Source organism: Xiphophorus hellerii, chromosome 16 (genome assembly GCF_003331165.1).
Source record: "Xiphophorus hellerii strain 12219 chromosome 16, Xiphophorus_hellerii-4.1, whole genome shotgun sequence".
Taxonomy (NCBI): domain Eukaryota; kingdom Metazoa; phylum Chordata; class Actinopteri; order Cyprinodontiformes; family Poeciliidae; genus Xiphophorus; species Xiphophorus hellerii.
The window spans coordinates 19,754,270-19,768,224 of record NC_045687.1 but is presented as its reverse complement, the minus strand read 5'-3'; the positions used below and the strand labels follow the sequence as shown (position 1 = coordinate 19,768,224).

Here is a 13,955-nt window from a genome sequence, read left to right as displayed (position 1 = left end):
CTTCTTCAGCATAAAGTTCGATAGTCTTTACGCATTTCTTGTCCGTATTATGAGTAGTTTTGCTCAAAATTATTAATACCCCCTGCGAATTTACACTGAATCTTAATTTTCAACCAACCAAGCCAAAACCCTTTGTTTCAGTTTTCTACAAAAAAATATAAAAAACTCCTGTATCGTTTTAAAATAAATTAAATTAAAATTATTTATTTATCTTTAAATTATTAGTCGTCTCCGCTACGTCAGCTAAAGGTTATTGTGAGTAAAGAAATCTTATTATATATAGATATTTTTCACAAGTTCTATATTTTATTTCTTGCTGACTTATTTTTCAGCATGACTTTTGCTCATTATCTCGTTTAAATTAGAGTACAACTGAAAAGTAGATGCATGTTGAGTAATTCAATTCCTAAAGTGAATTTTTTATATACTGATTGCTTATTATTGACCTTTTTATTTAATTTAGACAATTGTGACTTAGAAAAAAAATTTTTTAAATTGTTTTCAGAAATTGTAAGTTATGGTAAATGTATAATTATGCCTTCCAGTATTAACCTCTCTTGATAGCTTGATTCCATATTTCAACACATCATAGGACACCAACACTGTAAAAAGTACATATATTTATCATTATAGATCCTTGAAAGAACACAGTTGGGAGCACATCATAATGCTGAACTGGGAAAAAAAAAACATGACATGAAATGTGAAGCAGCAGACAAAATGTAATTATGAAGCCAGTCGAACGAAGTTAAATCCTTTGTGAATTAAAATGTTACTGACCAAAAAATATTAATGACATTACACCACCAGGTATCAACGGGCTTAAACGCCCAGGCAGATACTTGAACAAAAAAAAAAAAAGTGTCATTTTACAAAAATAAAGAACTTAAATACATACATTTAGCACACTGATGTTGCATGTTTTTATAACAAACTCGAGATGAACATGGATTGCGGGTTGTTAGTGCGGTGGGAATGCTTTTTCAGCTCTTTTTCTCCACTGGCTCCTTGCTGCTCTCTGGTTTGTGGTTCAGCATTTTAAAGACTTTCGGGGCCTTCAGCTTTCCTTTGGTCTTCTTCGGCCCGTCCTTCTGAAAGCCTGATGAGAATCCAGGAGAGTTATCAGTTTATTCACGACCTAACGCAAAATAAGTGACTATGGATGTAAAAAAAGAAAGAAAAAAAAAGCTTTTTATCTGACTCACTCTTATTTCTCGTGCTTTCCATATCTTCGTCTCTTTCTCTAATGACAAAAACAAAAGTTTTCAGCCTGTTATTATGAAAGACTTTTTATTTGTCTCCACATACCTGTCCTGATCCAAGCTGCTGATGATCTGGTTCCTCTGTTCAATGATGGTGACCAGCTCAGCCATCAGCTGCTGTTCCCGGCCTCGGTCCTCCTGATCCCAGTCTTTCTCTGATTAGAAAACAGAAGGAAAACCATGAAAAATCAATAGAGACTCAAATTGGAACTGTGCTTCCACTGCCAAGACAGCCGATGTTGAGCAGAAAGGACTCAAACCTACCGGGCTTATTGAGGAGACACCTGAGCTTGTACTCCACATCCGCTTGCCTGTCCTCTAATATTTGCTGTTTTGTGCTGAAAAAAACAAAACAAAGCAAAAACAACACAAACAATTAGATCACCAAACAAAACTAAATTGCTGAAAGTAACTTTTCAGCAAGAAATAGCAGCTTGTTTAAGTAAATTATTCCTTAATATTTATGAAAAAGTACCAGTTAACCATAAGTACATTAGTCATAATAACACATTTTGTTGGACGATATATATCATCCCAGAAATTATCGCGCCAAATAACCTGTGCTGGCTGCAGGTTATTTCACTCGAAACTAAAATTTTTTCATCAATATTAAGGAAATATTCAATTAAAACAAGCTTCTGTTTCTGGCTTAAAAGTTACTTGTGAGTTAGTTTTGTCTTATTTTTAAGATATTTGCCATAGAAACGAGACCAAAAATACTAAGATTTTGTGTTTTTGCAGTGCGAGTCGGGAATCCGTTTAATCGACCAACACAAAGTAGCGCAGAGGTTGTGAAATGGAAGGACAATAAAACACGATCGCCAACATTTTTACCAACACATATATGAAAACCCTTTTTATTGGCTCGCCCTTACAGAATCAGACGCAGCTGTTTTGACATATGTAGCAGATTGTACACATCTGACCACTGAATGTTTCTCTAGTTCTTCCTTGCAAAAATATTCTTTGCAGAAAAAGAACTGAAGTTAGTTTCGGGTGTTTGGGTAGCTTATTTTTTCTTTATTTCAACAATATTTTTGGAGGCAATAAATTTGTCTTTCTTCCAGTCGCGTTTGGTCCTTAAGAGTGAGGAATTTAATCCTGATTATTTCTCTCTAACAAATCTCGACGGCCTTCGGAGAGCAGCTGGAATAAAATACGCACAGGTCTCTCCACTGATTAGGTAGCTTCTGGAGACTATTGTTTGGACTGGATTTTATTGAGGGGTATGAGAGTAAAGGGGGCAGATCATTCATTTTGGTTGAATTTGAAATCATGTTATTATTCTTTCGTTTCAGTTCTGCACATTTTTTTTGTTGTCTTGGGGTTTTTTTGTCGGTTTTACCGGAGGAAGATCCCGAGAAGGTTCAACAATGTTTGTGTTTTTAATGTGGAAGAATTTCAAGGCGCCGCCTCTCACAGCTGGAACCTTCGTCTGGTCCACTTACAGGTAGACCAGTTCTTTGTTTTTGCGCAGCAGAGTGTGTTGCTCATGGACGAGGCCGAACCACTCAGTCAGCATCTGTTCTTCTTTGCCTGAAACAGAAACAAACACGTTTGCTAGAAACTCTGAGCCGCCGTAGAGAAGCGAAGTTTACGTAGGAAACCCTTCCGGTACGGAGCGTCAGCCGTACCCGTCCTGCCGTCTCGAATGCTCCTCTCCAGCTCCACTCCTCGTTGCTCCAGCGCCTCCAGGTCGCCGTCCAAGCTCCTCATCTGCTGCTGCAGGTCTTCCGTGGAAACGCCCCGGTCCGTCCGCACCTGTCGTGGCGACAGCATGTCGCCATTTTGCTGCGGGCAAACGTCGATTGCGAACAAATCAGAGGTTTTTCCTGTACCTGCCTCCTGATGAGAGGGAAACCGTGTCCAGGCGCCGGCCCACGGGTGGACGACAGGTTCTGAACCGTCTGCGACCGGGACATCCCAGGTCGCTCCGAGAATGGATCTTCTTTACAGGCGGACTGGAAATGGGGAGAAATAAACTTCAACACTGGTGAATGATTTATGTGTCAGAACTCACGGTGGAAAAAGAGCAGCAGCGTTTGGAGGGTGGAATATTTCAAGTGACATTTTGCATGCAAATAATGTCATTATATTTCACTGACGATAAATCATTCCAGTAATTATTGCTATAAATAATAATATTGTCATTTTGACACCATTTTCAACTAATGTAATAATAATCATAATGTCATATTAATGCAATTATGCCCAATCAAAACTACCTAAAAAAACCCACCTTTAATTTCTGACAAATATTTGACACTGTAACTGGAAAACATTTTAAGTATCCAAAAAAAAACAATAACTATAATGTATTATGAAGTCTCTTTAACCAAACCTGAATTCAAAAAGAGAAAACAGGCAAAATTGGAAATTAGGACTGTCGTAAAAAAAAACAAAAAAAAAACGAGCCAACTGCTTCGCACTGGGTATCAAACATTTGCAGTGTTTCACAAAATGCCGCCTTTTCAAATACGTTAAAGGGGAGAATCTCTTTCAACGACTGTTGTCCAACTGTAAACGATCAGGTTCGTTTTTATTTATCATCCCATCAATTGATTTATTGCAAACATGACTCAGGTTTTGCTTGCAGAAAGGGAACTAATGTCAGACAGTGCGGAGAAAAAACAGGTTGCGTGTCATTTTATAGAGTGTGTGTAAAACACAGGGAGCAGCGATCTCTGCCGAAACTGATACCACTAAGCAACTCATTTATAGAAACGGAGAAGAAAACGGGGTCTAAAATAGATCCTCGAGGAACACCTTCATGCACCGTAACAAGGGATGGTGTATTGTTGGTTTTTTTATGATAGTAACTTACTGTAAGAAAAGTTTCTTAACATAAAACCGTCTGGAACCAAGCAAGTAAGTATTAATGCATATTTAATTCTTTCCTGTAGTGGTTTTGTGTCGTACCTCTCCTTCGCACGCTGAAACGGGCCGGTCGGCGTCACGCAGCCCTGCGGCCGCGGCGCCGCTCTCGGAGCGTTCAGACGGCATCGCTGGCACGGACAGACTCCTGGGTAAAGCGGCGCTCCTCTGTGCTTCAGAGGACCTCGGCTCTGTCGCGTGTGACGGACCGTTCTGACCCCCGTCTGCGGGTTCTCCGCTGACGGTTCCCGCCGAGTTACCGCCGGCAGTTGCTCCCCGAACCGGGTCCGGCTCCGCTCCTTCACGTTCCTCCGTAAAAACACGCGCGCGCCCGTCCCGGCCTCCGTCCGCCTTCCGCTCAGACTCGCTGCCAGGTTCCTCTCCGCCCTGGACGCCAGCGATGCCGCTGTCCTCAGAGGGACCGGCAGAAGGCCCGGTCCGACTGGCCGCCTCCTGCTTCGGAGCTTCATCGACCTCCTCCTCTTCCTCGAACGGATTGAGAGACGGCGTCCTGGGTCTGTTCCATGGCGTCCGCGTGTTGGAGACGGGTTTGGACCGAGGGACGGGTACCGGAGGTGGAGCCGGAGGCAGCTGGGTCCAGGGTCCAGGATGCACGATGGCCATCCAAGGATGGTTGCTTTTCACTTTGGGGCTCCTGCTGGTTACACAAGGAAAGAGAAAACAGGGAATGTTAGAGGTTTCTGATCTCCTTCACTGCAAAAAGCAGAAAACCACACCAAGTATTTCTGGTCCAATTTCAGTTGCAAATATCTTAGTTCACTTGAAATGAGACCAAACTAACTCAAAAGTAACTTTTCATCAAGACACAGCAGCTTGTTTTGAGTCAATAATTTCTTAACATTGTTGAAAAAGTGCTTGTTCCATTGGCAAATGATTTCACTTGTAACACTGGACAAAATGATAAGATAAGATTTATTGTCATTGTCATCGACAGATTACAACGAGATTGAGATTTGCTCGACTCGAGTAATGTAGTAGTGAAATAATCTGCCGATGAAACAAATACTTTTTCTTGTGAGTTAGTTTAGTCTCATTTCACGTGGACGGGGATATTTACAAACCAAAAATACTTGGTAAGATTTTTGTGTTTTTGAAGTAACTGGAACTTACGCATTTCCTGTTTGACCCTCATTTCGTTCAAAAACGATCGTTTCACTTCTTCCTTACAGTCTTTGACTTTGTGACCATTTTAGGCTGTTTATATAAAAACCAGCCGGAGCTCCGCTGAGCTCTTAAATGAGACAACAACAACAAAAAACAAGCGATCATGAAGGAAAACTCTTTGCATCATTTTAAGAAAACTACTTCAGGAATCTTTGTAAGCTTCACTACTGAACGCCGGCCTCGTCAAAGTCCTGACTGTGAAACTAGAACGGTTCCTGGTTCAACATGCCTTGACTGCGGAAGAGGACAAGTCAAACAATCACTTCTGAAACTCCAGCTCTTGTCAATTGTCCGCCTTTCAATTCCCTTTGGCTGTAAAGTCGCGCTCTGATTGGTGGAAACACTTCTGGCTGACCCGGTCCGGTTCTGGAGCGAACGCCAAGCACAGCTTTGGTTTATCTGGCTGAGCCACTCAGCACTGATCAGCCTGTTTGAACTGTGATTACAATAAATGTTGAATTTGTATTGTACTTTATGTGTCTTTTTTTTTTTAGTGCATCTTAAGTCTCTTTCTGATGAGCTTTGCCTCATTTAGGGCCAGTTTACACATAAGGTGGGCATTTATCATAAAACATTCACGTCGTGATAAGAATTTTGATTCATCGTTGTCGCAATAAATTTCAGTTAATGTAAAAAAAAAAAGACTGGAATGTTAATTTGACCATTTTCTCCCCTGTTTTTTTCCACAAGAGCATCAATAAATTCATAAATATGATTAAATGAATTCTGTCTGTGCAGATTTTATTTATTTTTTAATAAATTATACTTCTTTAAGAAGCTTATTTCCAATGGGAATGTTTTATAATATGAATGCTGTTGCCTAAAAATAAAAGGTAATAAATAGTTTCTGATCATTTTTGTCGTTATCACAATAGCACTACGAAATATTGTGGTAAAATTCACTCCACCCAAGTTTCGCTTTTTACCAAAAACTTTTTACAAAAACCCAAGAGTCAAAGTGAAAATTGATTATTTCTTTTACAAAATAATTACAATTAAATCAAAATATAATGCATATAATAAGAGACGGCATGAATATAACTTTGTAGTTTCATACGTACTATGTTCATAGAGTTTTCTATCTTCCATTCTGCAAATACTTTTCATCAGTTTGTTCGGTTTGTATCACAATTTTGCTTCATAATTATTGTTTTATTTACTTAAGTTTATTTTGCTATTTGCTGCGCTTAGTTTTCAGCCTCCACAAAGCTCTTTGTGTTGCATTTGACTGAGACAAGATCTCCACATAAAATCTGACAGACTGTAATCAGATAGAGATTTTTACAAAAAATGAAGTTATCAAAAGTTTTAAGCATTTCATCCAAACTAATGCGCATGATATAAAAAAAGGGGGGCAACTTTTAGATTTCTCTTTCTGCAAATTTTAGATCCTTTTCATTGAGGAACGCATTTGTTTTTCAAATCTCTTCTGGGTATTTTTAAGATTTGATAAACCAGCCACCATACCACTGGAAACTTAATTACAGGGTAAAAATGTGCTTAATTTTTACTGTCATTTGTAAATAGTAATAATTATTTTTTTTAAAAAGTTCAGTACACTTACAGGCCAGGAGGTTGAGGTGAAGACTCTGATATCCATGCGCAGAAAAAAAGAGAGAGAAAAAAAAAACAAAAACAATTTATTCGTCTTAATTTCTGAATGGAGAGGCACGCCGTCATTTAGAGAACATTAAGTCGAGTAAAAACTTGTTCACCTCCAGCGGGGGAGTCACTCATTGCCTGAGCGGTTCTGGACCTGGGCGCAGGAACAGGAGCCACAGAGGAGTCCAGGCTTCTCCTGGCAGCCGGGACAGGAAGTCCCCCTCCCTCCGTGGCTCGCCGCGGCTCGGCGTAGCGAGGCACGCTGCAGATGGCCGACCCGCTCAGAGAGTAGAAACCCGTCTGGATCGGACGACGGGGCCGATGACCAGCAGACCCGAGTTGCCGCTCGCTGTCAACGCCGGCAGCTTTTCTGTCCGTTGCATGATGAGAGCAGATGAAGGACGTCTGATCACTTCCTGGAGGGTAGGAGCCTGGCAACAGAACGCAGAGGCACACTTTGCACCTGAAAGACAACGGACCAAACGCAAAGTATTTGACGTAACGCTAAAGGTGTTGCAGACTTTACAGCTCAAATATGCTGCTAGTACACGAGTCACTCACCGCAAAAACACAAAACATCATCAGGTAGTTTTGGCCTATTTTCTAGCGCACGCTTGAATTAAGACTAATAACTATAAAAGTAACTTTTCAGAGAGATACAGCAGCTTGTTTTAACTCAATATTTCCTTAATTTTGATATTTAAAAAAGACCAGTTCTACTGGTAAATAATTTCACTTATAACTAGTAATTTTGCATCAATATTAAGGAATTATAAACTTAAAACAAGCTCCAACGTCTTGCTGAAAAGTTACTTGTAAGTTAGTTTTGTCCTATTTCAAGTGTAATAAGATATTTGGACAAGAAACTAGAGCAAAGATGCTTGGTAAGTTTTGCCCATGACTGTAAAAGACGCGTCACACGAGCTTTTTCTCAGCAAACCTCGGCGTATTTTATTGCGATTTCAAGAAAAAACCAACACAGATTAGAGCAAAATACTAACATAGAAAGGAAAAGGACAATATTTTTCATAAATAATCTGGAAAATGCATTAGTTGTTCCCTCCACAAATGGAGGACAGGCTGTACAAAACCCATCGCTGAATGGTCAACATTCAGGTTTTCGGCATACTTTCAAGCTGCCTACGTTTTGTGAGAAGAAAACGTTGTGACGTGATGCGTAACCTGTGTCAGAACGGCCTAGTCAAATTCCAGAGCTAGAAAGTTAAAGTCCACACGCGCTCTCTGTCCAATCTGACTGATCTTGACCTATTTTGCAACAAAAGAAGGAGAAAAAACTTCAGTCTCCAGATGATCTTTCTAACTGTTTCACAAAAAGCAATTCCCCCAAAACAAATCCCAAAGAAGAACGTGGCAGATAAAACGCAAAACGCATCAAGAGGGACGGACACTTCAACAAGGCACTGCCTAGTCACAGCCAGGTGTGGAGGTCAAATGTCAAAAGAGGTGAACTGAGGCGCATTAGAGACAAACGCCGAGTTCATTCCAACCGGGAAAGACGAGCGTCTCTCACCTGAAGCAGCCGCGGTGGTAAACCTTCCCGTCAGCCAGACTCTTCTGTATGAGGTGAACCGGCTTGAAGCAGAGGGAACACACCGCCCTGGGCCTCAGGCCAGCATGACCGTCCTCTTTACTGGTTTCCAGTTCAGTCAGGCTCTGAAAGCAGAAGAGAAACCGGGCAGTCGGACGCGAGGCGAGTGACAGAGAGAGAGAGAGAGAGAGCGGGAAGCGAGGAGGCGCCGTACCTTCTGGCTTCTCAGAGTTTTATGCACCTTCGTGACGTTCAGGACCTGCGACGACCACGACCTGCAGGGACCTGAAGTCAACACAGGACAGTTGGGGAAATGAAACCCTAAATATATTACAGTTGATTTAAAAAAACAAAAAAACAACTCACGGTCACTTTATAGATTGTTGCTTTGAAAACAACACTTTTCAAAACGCTGCTTGTTTTTGTTTAAATCCTGCTGCACACATGCTGGCGGCTATGCTAGCGTCGCTAACTAGATGAAAACAGCTCTTTGCTAAGCACAGGTGGGTAGTAACTAGTTACACTTACTCAATTACATTTACTTGAGTAACTTCTTACTCAAAGATTCAGAAGTATCTTTGTACTTTTGCTGGAGTAATATGATTATGAACTACTGCTGTTCTCATATGAGTGAAAGTCCTGGATACTCGATACAATTCAATGAAGAAAAAGTTAATATATTTTAAAAAGAAACGTACGAGACGCAGACACACACCTGCAGAGCTCTGGTTTATTAACCAGCAGCTCTGTTGTTTTAATGTTATTTTTCTATCTGCTGAGCCTGTTGGGCCATTTGAAGATTAATACGACACAGAAAACACAACATATTGTCACTGGAAGTAGATTAAATTGCTCTAACTTATGCACTTTACCTTCTGTAAGCAATGCCTTTCAGTAAAGATTAATATTGGTAAAGTTTGAAAACGTGTTTCTTCTGCCTAGATGTGTTATTACGTATTTATTTGTAGTATTAGTTTTTATTTTCGTCTTAAAAATGACAGAATTTGCACATTCTGTCATTTTTGCTGATGCTGATGCTGTATGCTGATGGCAACATTTTTCAAAATGTTAGATCAGATTTTATGACCAGTTGCTCAAGTAACATTTTCACCAAATACTTTTTCACTCTTGGTTGGCTACGTTTTCCTTTTGTTCAGGTAAAAACGTGTTGAAGTAGTGCTACTCTTACTTTGTCATAAACTGCAGTATGTTGTTGTCATCAGAACTGTGGGGGGAAAAGCAGCTGAAGTCCAAATGGGAACTTTGAAAGATCTTCAGAAAACTGTTTATTAAGATCGCTTAAAAAATGTAATCAGTGGGGAGGGAAAGTTCCTAGATTAAGAAATAATAGTAAAAAGAAAAAAATACAATACATGAAACAGTAGTCCCAGTTATCCTTTTTCAATTAATGTAATTGAATATATGTATATATTTTTTTTATTTAACCTTTAATTTTAAGAAACGTTTCTAGAAACGTCTAATTAAGAATATTTATCTTTTTTAAACTGGGGTCCAAATGTGATGTGACACAGAAGCCTGTCCCTTTAAGGCTGGACTCTGACCTATAATGATGTTTGCCACCAAAAAGATAACAGAGATCTCTAAAGTACTTTTAGAAATCTGGAGGACAGCGTCTCCATGACAACCAAACCATTAGGCGCCATCTTTAAGCCGCCTGACCTGAGCTTTTCAGCAAAGTGCTAAAGTAAAGTGGAGGATCTGTGACGCTGCGGGCCAGGAGTCTTTTAATGATGAGCTTTTAATTTAAAATAGACATTGGGGTTTTAGATTCTTTTGTACTAAAACGTGTCTGGAGTCATTAATGATTTTACTAAAGCTTCTTTAGGTCTTAAAAGAAGCGCTGCGGTTATAGCTCTTCTTTAGCAAAAGGTCACGACCCCAGTCCAGCAGAAGTGTTACACGACATTTTGTTGCCAATTGTACCGTCGTGTCTTTGTGCGATGACAGTAAAGTAAGTCTAAGTCTACGCGAGGAAGTGAGGTAAGCAGTTCACCACCTGAAAGCGAACCGGGCGGCTTAACCAAAGAGCAACACATGCAATCAAAGACAAACGCACAGAAACGCGGCAACGGACCGGGAGATTCTCCGCTGAAGAAGTTGTAGTATTGGGAGACGTAGGTGATGACGGTGAGAAAGTCAGGCGCGTCCGTGGAAACCATGTCCTGTGGGTCCAGCAGAGGAGGGATTCCCAGCTTCGCTTCTGCGACCTCGAAAGCCTGCAGAGTCGAGAGGAGGAGCGAGTTTTCAGCGACACGCGGTCCGTCGGACACAATGCTGCCCGGGAAACTCCTGCCGGCTTGGACAAAGACGCGAGTGACTCACCAGCTTGTTATTTTGATAAACATTTCCCCTGGACAGAGAGCTGAAGTCTCTAGAGTAAAGCAAGAATAACAGTGATTAAAAAAAAAAAACTGTTAGAAACTGTCAGAAGCAGGAGAAAAGAAGATCACAACTGGTTGGACTATCATAAACTGAAACAAGCAAAATTTATGAATTAAAGATTACACATTAGATTAAACTGGAGTCAGCAATGGTACCACTTCTTAAAAAGTATCAACGTGAACATTTATGACTTTGCTTTATCGCACCCTTCAGTGTGCTTTATTGTAATTTCACGGTTTGGGAGGAAAGTGGAATCTTAAAAATGTTTCTATGAACAAAACCTTTCAAACCGAAGCCTCCGTTGTCATGGCGGCTCCTCCTGTGAACTCATCCAGTGTCATGAATTGCATCCAGAAGTCACATAATTACCAAACAGGTCGGACGCACTGATGAGAAAAAATTAGGCCAATATTGACACCCGATATTAATATTACTGTTAACACCAGTAACTATACAGTTTTTACTGGTATTGCAAATAGTTCACAGCCCTTTCGACACCATGGCAAAAACGACCAGACTCCTACATTGATTCTCTGTCTCAGTTAAACATCCCACAATCCTTTGCTGCATTACTGATACATGCCTAAACAAATATGGCCAACCTCTCCTGAGACATAAACATCAACAAGATGAAAACAAACATCGGTTATTATCATAGATCCGGTTTTACCCATGGGATCCATATCGCTTCGTTAAACATTTACTGGGCCGATGCCGATGTTAAGGCAGAGACAGGCCTGTCGCAAAAAGCATTAAATCAGTTAATCACACGGAAAATTAAGATGAGCTCAGTTATTTCCATCTTTTTCTACCAAAACCTTCTTTCTAGAGTCAACAGGCAAGGAGGTAACTCTGGAGGAGCTGCAGAGATCCACAGTGCAGATTAAATAATCTGTCAGGCCCGCCACGATAACAGATTTTTGCTGGACGATAAATTGTCCCCGAAGTTATCGCGACAAACGATAACATCGTTGAGACCGTTTTCAAGTAATGTAATGGCAATGACATGATAATGCATTCTCGGGGATCGATCCACTTTAAATTTAAATAAACATTTACCACTGGAACTGGAAGACATTTTAAATATCCAAAATAAGTAAACTAAACAACAAATACAATGAATTATGAAGGTTCTGAAAACTGTTATTATTAGTAGTAGTTTTGTCATCCAGTTTGTGGCAGCAACAGAGAGAGTAACGTGAAAAATTATACTTCAAATGGAAATTATTGATCAATTGTATTTATCATGCAATTAATTGATTTATCGCTAATTGGCCGGCCTATCTGCAACCAAAATATATATATATTTATATGTTCTTTGCACAAGACTCGCAGTTGTAACCGCAACAAAAGACGATTCTGTTAAGTGAGCTGAATATAAATACACGCCACACTTTTCAGATGATTCTTTTCTCTAAAGTTTCAATTGTAGTAAGACTTTTACAGCGTGAATACACGTCAGATGATCCGTTCAGTCTGGGTCTGGAGAGGTTAAGAAGAGGGATTAGTCCAGCAGATTATAGTCTCCACTGTAAACGAAACGGGTCGGTCCTCTTCAGCTCAGTTTGAACTGAAGGTCCGTGTGAGGAGGGAGAAGAAAAGAAGACAAGAAAAGTACAAGTATTTCAGATGGAGGGCTGGAGCCTTTGGTCTACTTACATCAAGTCGGGTCGGTGTTTGTGGATGATGGCACAAAACGCCAGCCCATCCCTGAAGGAGGCTGACATGTTCTTCACTTCCACAGCGGGGTAGCTGGCGCATGTGACGCGGCACCACTCCAGCAGAGCCTTCGGTGATGCTGCCATCTTTTTGCGCGACGTTCAGTTGCGCACGGGAAAAAAAACATGTCCCTTTTCACGGGTGAGACATCAAACGGAAAGAAAAGCAGAACGGTGTGGTTTGGTGAAGAGAACAGGAAACGTTCACCCTCTTCTGCCAAAACCACCAAACTGCACAAACAATGCGCCAAATCCAAACGAAGCAACAGGAAGGAAGTTATTTCTTCACACTTAAATGTGCATCTTCACCACCTAAAGATATCCACGCTAAAGAGTGTATAAAGAGCGCAGCTTTCCTCCCCGCAGGTTTTAGCCACGACCAAAGTTAAAGACACGGTTCTTCTCACACTCACTGAGCCGCGGACTCGGTTTCTCCACTATAAAACTACCAGAGAGTTTCACCAGGGAGGAGAACTGTTGTCTGAATATGTCCAGTGCCACGAAGTCTCCCGAAAGACCTGATAAAATAGGTGTTAATTTGAATAAAACCCAGCAAGTCACTCGCTCCTCCTCTTTGTGCTCCACAGCCGCCGCTAGAGGGAGACGTGGAGCCGCTCTTTTTCTATAATTAGGAGGGAAAGGTCACTAGTTACGAGATTATTGTCAGCAGCTCAAAGCACATGCTTTCTAACTCACGATTAAGTCGTCTTTCTTTCCCATCATGAAGCCAAATGTGGTTGTTTTTTTTATCTCTTTGTATGATGACGTTCTTTATTCTTTTCCAATGTTTTTATCAGCTTCCCTGTCTCCGCTGTTGCATTTTTCCACTCAAATAAATTCAAGAAAATAGACTAAATGTTGCTTTGGTAGGACCAATTCTCTACTTGTTAGGTTGTTTGTGCTTATTACAAGTTGTAGTTCCATAGAGACATAAAGCAATGCCTAACCGTGACTTCCGTGTAGATTTAAATTTTCTTTTTAATAATGTTTTGCCACATTTTCTCCAACAAACTACTTTTTAGAAAACAGTATTTACGATTAAAGACTGCCTTACAGCCTTCTATTATTATCCGAAAAGTTGTGAAATAACATTTGATGGTAAATATAGTTTACTGTTAAACTACACCACCATTACTGGACTGGAGGCGGCTCATATGGATTACACAGAAAATACGTATATGTTTATTGCCATATAAACAGAAATATATGTATTCCAGTTATATATGTAGACATATTTTAAAATGGAAAATAAATTATTTAAACATTAGGTTTAATAGCATTGTTGAAACATACTTACTGCCTGCATGCGGCGCTATATAATTAGGTTTCTAGTGATATAAATATATGCAGGCATATTAAATA

The 13,955-nt window shown here is 40.3% G+C and overlaps 1 protein-coding gene across 3 annotated transcripts; it reads right to left on the bottom strand.

The window, feature by feature from the left end:
- Nucleotides 1–600: 600 nt before the first annotated feature.
- LOC116735294 (MICAL-like protein 1) lies at nucleotides 601–13,435 on the bottom strand. Of its 3 annotated transcripts, none has more exons than XM_032587066.1 (15): nucleotides 12,535–13,435; nucleotides 10,816–10,864; nucleotides 10,550–10,709; nucleotides 8,687–8,757; nucleotides 8,455–8,597; nucleotides 7,037–7,386; nucleotides 6,886–6,910; nucleotides 4,182–4,791; nucleotides 3,101–3,223; nucleotides 2,897–3,023; nucleotides 2,711–2,798; nucleotides 1,527–1,600; nucleotides 1,309–1,417; nucleotides 1,206–1,243; nucleotides 601–1,099 (listed from the first exon to the last, which is right to left on the bottom strand). In XM_032587066.1, the coding sequence occupies exons 1-15, from the start codon at nucleotides 12,678–12,680 to the stop codon at nucleotides 984–986; spliced, it is 2,229 nt and encodes a 742-aa protein (XP_032442957.1). In that variant the 5' UTR covers nucleotides 12,681–13,435; the 3' UTR covers nucleotides 601–983. The 3 variants fall into 3 exon arrangements, with proteins under 3 accessions (XP_032442957.1, XP_032442956.1, XP_032442958.1); XM_032587065.1 differs by having other exon boundaries at nucleotides 4,182–4,794; nucleotides 12,535–13,431; XM_032587067.1 differs by having other exon boundaries at nucleotides 4,182–4,794; nucleotides 10,568–10,709; nucleotides 12,535–13,426.
- Nucleotides 13,436–13,955: the final 520 nt, after the last annotated feature.